Source organism: Falco biarmicus, chromosome 8 (genome assembly GCF_023638135.1).
Source record: "Falco biarmicus isolate bFalBia1 chromosome 8, bFalBia1.pri, whole genome shotgun sequence".
Taxonomy (NCBI): domain Eukaryota; kingdom Metazoa; phylum Chordata; class Aves; order Falconiformes; family Falconidae; genus Falco; species Falco biarmicus.
In genome coordinates this window covers 22,266,174-22,274,933 of record NC_079295.1, presented here as the reverse complement: position 1 = coordinate 22,274,933, position 8,760 = coordinate 22,266,174, and the positions used below count along the sequence as shown (strand labels likewise).

Below are 8,760 nucleotides of genomic sequence, written 5' to 3'. Positions count from 1 at the left end.
CAGCCTGGGAACCTGGCTAAGCTGGCAGCAGAGTGCTTAAGAGAAAAGAAAGTGCACTTCCCATTCCCTACAGCTGGCTCAGAAACCAGAGTGCTAGGTAACACACAGTTGGGCAGCGGACATCTCTTTCCCATGAAGGATTAAAGACTCGGCCAGTGCCACAACTTTCTCAAGATCGTATTCCTATCTTCCATTGCGTTCTCCAAAGCATTGATCTTATTTACAGGCAGATGTTTTTAAACAGCTTGCTCAATTTTATTATTTGCTCAGTAAGAAATTTTTTTAAGCCAAAACTTAAGCTTTTAATTAAGCCTGGAGGTCCAGCAATACTTGAGGAGTACAGTACAGATTAATTGACAGTTGTCGTGTGGTTGTTACCTCTTGACTTCCTAGAAGGTGAATCTACTGCTTTGTTCCGTAATAAAACTAGTAACACATCCATCTGCAAGCTATGGCTGTAGCTACGGTACTTGCTTCTTGAGCTGAAGCTGAGCATAGGCAGGCTCTGGCAAACAGCATGGCTTGTAGCTTGCTCCAGAGCTGGCGTCAGCTGTGTTCCACAGGCATGTGTAACTTGTAAGGAGACAGTGGCTAGCTTCTTATTCCTTAGTGGATACTTCTGTAGTTGTCAGATGTATTTCTGAAGAAGAAAAGAAGTTTGTCTTACTGTATAATTATTGACTACTGTACAATTAATTGTATATGGACAGATAGGCTGTAATTGAAACTAATGCAGAAATACTTGTCCTACAGCAATAAGTTTTACCAAAGACAATCAAATTTCTCCCTGGTCCACTCTGCTGCTGTACCAGCTGCTGGATTTGTATTTCCTGGATCTTAGTAGTCTTGTATTTTTGATCCCATCTCTGGTCTGCTCAGTAACCACGGCTTACTTTCAGTTCATGTTGCTGCTAACCTTTGCCTGTTTTTCCTTTACATAGAAAAAGAGTCAGACCAGATACTACTCATTTGAGGGGGGCAATTAGTATTATGTTAACGGAGATGCAACACTGAATTTTATTGGACCTGCAGTTCTGATGTTCAAGCCCTTCAGCACCTAACAGAATAGTGCATTTCTCTGGATAATGCACTGGAGACAAGGAAACTCACAGCAAAAGCAAGTGCCATGCTGGTTTATGCAGGACAGTATCCACCAGCTATGAACATCTGTGCTCTAAGACTGCTTCCTAGAGATTTTTATTAACAGATGAGAGGGCAGGCTTGTATCATTTCTGTATCCACTTAGGTATATTAAGTTCTTAATGCCAAAGGCCATGATACATCTAAACTAAAAGAAGATTGTAGTGGTGACAGTGCAGGAGTGTAAAGGGAATGACTACACGCATTAAAAGTTTAACAAAGCCTATAGCACAACTTAATTTATTTTAAATAGAAAGGAATCAATTTAAACTAATTCCAAAGTTGACCTTTCATATGGTCTTGTTGCACCCTCTGATCTTCATCTCTCCCTGAAGTCTTAGCCTTCAGCAATAAGGGGTTGGCTTTTTTTTGTGGCAGGGTTGTTTTGAGAGCTATATAGAAATGATGAATTTTCATTCTCTCAGTGATGCAGTGCCAGAACAAGAAGGAAAGTTACAGGCTAGTTAGGCCTTTTTGCTATCTCTGAATGGAGGAGTGCTCTAAGTTAGTAACAGGCATCTGAAAGAATTTATCTATAAACAGAACAAATTACTTGACCGAACATAACCAGTGGCTTTGGAAAAAAAAATATTTTTCTTCTTTAGAAGTATACAGCCGGTCCGTATAGAGACATGAAAATATCCATCCTTAATGGTCCCATGGCACCAACTCTTCTGTTCACGGCTAGTTTGTTTCCAGGTAGATGTCCTCTTCAAACCTCCCCAGAGTTGAATAGTAGCAAAGAATTTGGACTGAACTATTAACTCCAACCTGAACACTACCTAACAGTGAAAAGCTGCACAGTGAGTTAACTGAAATTCCCTTAGGATAGGAGGCATTTTATAAAGCTTCTCTCTTCCGTTTCCTAGGTCGGAGTTGTATTAGATCCATGATGGCACAAGTACCATAGCCACACCAGTACCAGTTGTGTTGCTGCTGGGAGAATACTGTATGAGGCCCTGGAGGCCCACATGTTCAAACTTACATTGCTGTTCTACTTCCAGAGCTGCCTAACAGTTTTGGAAAAAAACCAGTTTTATTTAGGGTCTCCGTTTCAGTCCCTCTGAGAGCTGCCTTGCATGTCTAAGGTCTTGCCCATCTAATATGGCCACTGCCTATCCTATTTCTCGCCTGCTGTAACGTGCTGAAGCAGCTCACCATTTAAGAAGGTGCTTTGTTGAGCAAAACCAGTAATTAAAATTATTTCTCAAAGCATATTCCAATTTGCTAGCTATTAATTAAAACTTCAGCTAATAACTCATACAAGTAGTGATGCTAGGTATTCAAGGTACCTCAATTAACAGATTCTTCCAGGTCACCAGTTTCCCATCTTACAAGCTGCAGCTGATCTCCCTGTATTTTGTTGCCATCTTTAAATAGTAGCTGAAAAGGTCTCTGGTGGTCAGCTAGACCAGCCTCCTGCCTTACATGGGACATGTTTAAAACCTTCACAGGTGGCAATTCCACCCCCTCTGGCCATTCTGATCCACTGTCATCACACTATGCCTCTGGTGAAGCAGGTTTCCCTGACTACTCAACCTGATGTCTCATGTCACAATTTCTTGTATCAATCACCTCACTCTGCCTAGAAGTTTGGCTCTGCTGTATTTGTAACTACCCTTCAAGCAGCTGTAGGCTGTTAATTAGAACACCCCTTAGTCTCCTCATCGCCAGAGTGAATGAGCCCAGCTTTGTTTCTTTCTCATCTTGGTCTGTTCAATAGCTTTTATCTGCTTCTACTTGCATAAGGAGCTGTTCCTCAGCCTGTCACCTGTCTTGCCTTCTTCAACATACCATAAACAAACTGATATTATTCTTTTGTATTATTCCTTCAAGCAGCTTTCCCTTCTTGCCTTTCGTGTAGGACAACTGTAAAAGATAATGAAATGTTACCAAAATGCTTTGTCACTGAAAGTTTTAGAACCTTAAGTATTTCTTCATGTTCTTAAAACACTTGAGGTTGAGTTTTTTGCCTGGTTTTACAGAGGAAACACACAAAGCATGCACATCTCAGTCAATGGAATGAAGTGACATCACTATTCCAAACTAAATCCATATTTAGCAAGTGTGCTTTAAAATTACACAGGATTCCTACTTTGCTCTAGGTGTACTGAAAGGAAGATTTGTTTTCTGGTACTTGAATTTGGTATTTTTGTAGACATTCAAAGTAAAAGGGGTATAAGCCCCAAGGAAACAGGCTGTAGACTTCAGATACAGACATACATGATCTGCAGAACAGTGCATTTCCTGAAGCTGAGTTGGAAGTGAGGCTGCAATCCACCTTGCTTCTTGTTGCTGTGGAGGTAGACTAAAACCTATTTAACTCACCAATTTCATGGTAGTGAGCATGTGCAAATAGGCAGTTAGGGATGCATCTGGAGCATTATCAAGCTCTGCAGATTTCAGCACCACTCCTGCTATAGACAATTCTTCTTCTCAAGGCTCCGGCTTCTGTGATCAAAGGGCTTTATTAAAAGCTTCCATTCTTTCTGCTTGCTGAAAAAAGCTTGAAGTAGTAAAAGGAGCACTGGCTCAGAGAGAAGGGAAATAAATTTTTCATTAGTCAACTAAGAAAAAAGTATATTTAGGGACAATTTCATAAGTTAGTTGCCATGTCTCTTTTAAAAATATATAATTTCCAAAAGGAATTACTCCAAAATAATTGGAGAGAACTGTGTGACTTTTAGTTGATAGTGCAGCAGTGTTAGCATTCAGGTTAGAAGTGAGTTTTTGAAATAAGTCTCTTGATTTTTCCCACTTACTGTGGTTTGGTTCACGTTACAGAGCCATCACAAACTGGACCCTTTTGGATGAAACAGGAAGATGTGCTTCAGCCAGCAATGGGCACTCAGCCCTTACACCAGGTTAGAGCTATTCTGGGCAAAACCTCTGAGACACATGCATCATGGGTGTCGAGTTCTCAGCAGCAACTTCCTCACTCCACAAACAAGCCCCTTGCGGGCCACAGTAACTGGCATGGGTGCAGAGAGTCAGTCAGCTTCACCCAGCCACGTCCTGCTGTCCCAAAACAGTGCAGCTGCCCAGACCACAGCAGGACTGACCAACCAAGGCAACACCTGGGTCTGTGCTGGCTCTGAGCAGCATTCTTGACCCTGCCCTCAGACAGGGCTTTGAGGAGTGACACAAGCTGTAACACTCCTGCACAACGACAAATGTTTGCTCAGTCCCTGAGCAAGCTGGGGGCTTGTGTACATTTGGCAGGAGGAATATGGATGGTGTTACATCAACCATCCTTCTCCACCCACCCCCAATATTATTTCTTTTTTTTAATACCACACACATATACACTCTACCACTCTTGCAGTTGTCCTAGTTAGGGAGCTCTCATCTTTTTCCCTACTGGAATGCTTGGAGAGAATAAAAATTACATCCAGTAATGGCACTGATTCAGTTACTCACTGTCTTTATCTCTGAAATGCTCGATCCTTACGAAAAGCAGCTTCTCTCTGAGCATCATAGTCCAAGTCTGCTTGCTTTTCCTGCTGTTTTTTTGCCTGCTTTTCAGCCTGATGGAAAAAAGGGAATAACAAAGCTTAGTATTTCTTTCACAACATAACTATCCCTTAAAACTTAGAGAGGGTAAAAGCTTATAGAGATCTCCAGTGATGTTAGTGGATACTTGGCAAATATCATTGCTTTCTACTTCTCTCCCCTGCCACACCCCCACAAAAAGGGTACATTAGCTAGCTGAGTGAACAGCAGCATTAGCTGCTGCTCTTTGGTGACCTGCCCAGAAGATACAAGAGGGCAGTAGAGGCATAGTTGGCAGCGGGAGGAAAAAAAGGTATAATGACACAGGACAGGATGTGGTCGGTCATTGTTGATCTCTTTCTCATACCAGCCCCCCCAGGTAATCCTCCCTAACCAGCATGGGCCAAGTCAGCCTGGAAGAGGCTTCTGTTCCACTGCTCTGAGAAGAGGCTGGTTCCCAGCACCAGCATATGTGGAGCATACAAATTAAAAAAAAAAAAACACCACAAATAAAACACACACATCATACCCATAGCAAGCTGCTTCTCTCCCTGTCCCACCCGTAAGATCTAATACTGTGGGTTTAGATGTGTGTTTCTTTCTGAAGGGGCTGACAGTGTACAGCTCTTCTATTTACCATTTGTTGCATCTGAATTTTCTGTACTTCAATGCTCGCATCACGTTGTTTTTGTTTCTTGGCTTCTTCCATTTCCAGGTAGATGTGATCTGCTGTCATCCACTGATTACGATCCTTCTCATCCTCTGCTTTTTCTTCTCTCTCCTTTTCTACTTTCATCTTCATCTGTAATTTACAAAATACAGCAAAAATATTTAACCAAGGAGCTAGCCTGATAAGCTAGAAATCGTATGTTTCAGCAGAAGCAGCCCTGTATCAGTGCTCTGATGAGCACAGTCATTGTGGCTGGCCAGTGTCCAAGCCCAGGCAGATGTGCACCCAACACGGAAGTGGGAGAGGGTGAGAGGACCCCAGGAAAAATGTGACCTGGGCCAGGCTCCTCAGCTGGAGTATGCAGTGCAAAGTCTGGAAAATATTGGCACAAATTACCATTTTTTGGAGAGAGGATCATCACATGCACCACTTGAATCTTTCTTAAGGAGTTAGTTCTGAAACTATAGATGGTAAATACAAGAGTCAGCTTCTAAGTGAGAACTTGCCTGTGTCTCACTCAAGACAACTATGCTAGAATTGATGGTGTTTCTAAAAGGTATTCAGAAGTACAGGTATATGACAGAAAGAGGAGTAAGAACAGGATTGGTTTCTTACCACAGCGGTTCTGTGTTCAGCGATAGATTCAATGGCAGCCTTTTTTTTTGCTTCTTTCTCTTTGTTTTTAATTTGATATTCATCTTCTACCTCTGCAGCTCCTCTAGCAAGACGATCATCTTCAATCTTAAATGCTTTATTCATCTGTGCAGCTAGTTGTTCAAAAGCCTTGTCCTTGTGCTCCTGCATTAGCCTGCAGGAGAGCATAAGCTACCATAACATACTCGGATATCCACTCAGATTACCTGAGGCACTGCTCCTAACAAAGACAGAAATCCCACTTCCACCACCAACAGCACCAATTACTATGGGAACTTGCAGGCATATTTTCTGGAATTTTTACTTCTTTTTCAAGTTTTAGTTACAGAAAAATTGCTTGCATCACAAAGTCCTGATTTTGCTGATATAAAAAGTTATAGAAATATTTGTCACAAAATTAAATTGCAATTTGGAATCTTAATGCTGAAAACCATAGCGCCAGACTCACCTATTAGTCTCTGCAACTTTTTCTCTTGTCAGATCAGCCATCATTTCTTTTCCTTTAATATAAGCCTTAATCCGATCATTGTCTTCATCTTCTTTTTCCTTCTCTTCAGCTTTAATTATTTTCTGTTCAGCTACATACTCCTGTTTAAGTGGAAGATTACTTCTATTTTTATGTAGAATGAGATTTTGGAAACGAACTTGAAAAAAAAAATCTAGCAAAGACTTCAGGCCTAACCTATAATAAAAGTTTTTTGGTTCTGTCAGTGGAGAAGCCAAAGAAGATAGAAACCCAGAGATGGAAGAGAATTCTCATGACTACTTAACACAAACTACCACAAAAGTAAAATTAGTATGTGGTTGCAGCCCCAAGCACAGTATCTTTAGCTTCTGTTCTTTCCTCTACTTCCCCACTGGCTCCAACTGTACTGCTCCCATCCTGTGTATCATTCAGGCAGCACAAACTCTGAAGGGCTCAAACAGTAAGAGTCTTTAGAACCATAAAAATGTAAGGTACAAGGTATTTTGTAATCAGGCAGAAATGGCAGTTATAAGTATATATAGGGTTTATTGCATATACAAAGTTGGGGAAAATAGGGCAAAATTCATATAATTGGGGTGTGAAAGAGCATGTGGGGAATAAAGCAAGTAGGGTTTCAGTGGGAATTCTTTCCTCTTACTCTCACATGCCAATGAGTCATCACAGCACTTCCACTTCAGCCTCCCTGCTCAAGCAAGCATGGGAACAGTAGGTGTGGTAAGTAGGTCTTGACTAATCTTCTAGTCATCTCCAATCACAATGGAAAGACTAGTTGAAAAGATATTGTCATGTTCAGACTCAGGCTATTCCCTCTTCCTAACAAAGGAAAATGGGCTTAAAAGAGAGCAGGTACCTGGAACCTAAACAGAGTTCTCAAGTAAAGGCCAATCTCCTTGCTGTCTGTAGCAGACATCTTCCATCATAGGCCAGTCAAAATTCAGGTGTCACCCGAATAACTTCCAAGAGGCCTTTCTCAAAAGCACAAAGGAAAGACATGGCCTGCAACTGCCAGGATAGGCATATGATCCAATGCTACTGAAGCTGTCAGCAGACCTCCTGTTGTCATAGGCCCATTTATTTGTGGGCCTAACACAGCCATTTCACTCCTGGCACCCTAGGTCAACAAACGTTTTGAACTGTCTGCTTTTGTGTTACTTACATGATGCTGCCTCTGGCGTTCAGCTTTTCCCTCCTGTTCCTTTTCTTTTCCTCTCTGAATTTCCAGTTGGTACAATTGGTTCAATCTCTGTATTTTTTCCCCTTCTCTCTTATCTTCTAGCTTGGCCAGAGCTGCCTGATGCTTGTGCTCTTCTATTCTGAATCAGAGAAAGAAGTTGAATAAACAAGCTGAAGGCTGCATTAACTACTGCACAGAGATGGATTCTGCACATCTGCAGGTACCTAAACAGCAAAAATCCCGATACTTTGACAGTAAAGTAGAATGTCAGAGACCAAAAATGGAAGCGCGATTTTTAAAAGGTAGGTGCAAATCCTTTGCCCAAAGCCTAGCACAGGGTGCAAAAGCAAACTGCTGCCCGCACAGGCTGGGCCCCTGCCAGCCTGCGGTGCCACTGCCAGCCATCACCCCTACGTGTGAGTCACTCTGGGCTGAGGGAAGCGGCTGTAACAGAATTTTGCCTCAGCGCGACAAGTCACTAGCCAGAACATAGGCACCTTGTTTAATTTATTGGGACAGATGTAGCCTGTAGTGACAGCAAGAGACGTTCCTGAAGTAGCAGAACGGAGTTCTGGGGAAGCAGCAAGTGAGGTGACAGACCTGCGGCCCGACCACGGAGCGGGGATGATCAGGAAGAGCGGTTTAAAGCAGCGAGTCATGCAGCCCCCGGCACGGCAAACTCCGGCCGAGGCCTGGGCAGAGGCCTGCTCCCGCCACCCCCCGCCCCGCCCGGCGGACCCCTCATCGGCGGGCCCCGACAGCGCGGCCGCGGCCGCAGGGAGGGCTCTCCCGCTGACCCCGCTCCCGCCCCCGCCGCACTCACTGCGCCAGCTGCTCCTGGGCCACGGCCCGGCGGTCCCTGTAACGGCTGCGCTCCAGCTCTGCTTCCCGGCGGGCGGCGCCCGGCTCCTCGCCGTCCATCGCCGGCCCCGCGCCCGCCTCGCCTGGAAGCGGCGACGTCTGCTAAGAGAGACGGTGCCTCACCGACAGCCCGGCTGCACCGGTGCTCGCTCCTCCGCGCCGGAACAGGGAACAAAGGCGGCGGCCGCCGCCCTCCCCTCCCCTCCCCTCGTGGGCACAGCGCTGCCTGTTGGCGCCAGCAGCAACAGGAGGGCGGGGAGCGCTGTGCCGCGGCGGCTACAG

At 44.2% G+C, this 8,760-nt stretch overlaps 1 protein-coding gene across 5 annotated transcripts; it reads right to left on the bottom strand.

Annotated features, from left to right (window-relative positions):
• Window positions 1-231: 231 nt before the first annotated feature.
• On the bottom strand, window positions 232-8,672 carry LOC130154162 (cilia- and flagella- associated protein 210-like). Of its 5 annotated transcripts, XR_008823620.1 has the most exons (9): window positions 8,441-8,672; window positions 7,600-7,756; window positions 6,405-6,544; window positions 5,918-6,110; window positions 5,270-5,434; window positions 4,561-4,667; window positions 3,469-3,667; window positions 2,935-3,009; window positions 232-640 (listed from the first exon to the last, which is right to left on the bottom strand). XR_008823620.1 is itself a non-coding variant. In XM_056349987.1 (7 exons), the coding sequence occupies exons 1-6, from the start codon at window positions 8,536-8,538 to the stop codon at window positions 4,566-4,568; spliced, it is 855 nt and encodes a 284-aa protein (XP_056205962.1). In that variant the 5' UTR covers window positions 8,539-8,672; the 3' UTR covers window positions 232-640; window positions 4,561-4,565. The 5 variants fall into 5 exon arrangements, 1 of the variants encoding a protein (XP_056205962.1); XR_008823618.1 differs by having other exon boundaries at window positions 2,935-3,667; XR_008823619.1 differs by lacking the exon at window positions 2,935-3,009.
• Between the last annotated feature and the right edge of the window lie 88 nt (window positions 8,673-8,760).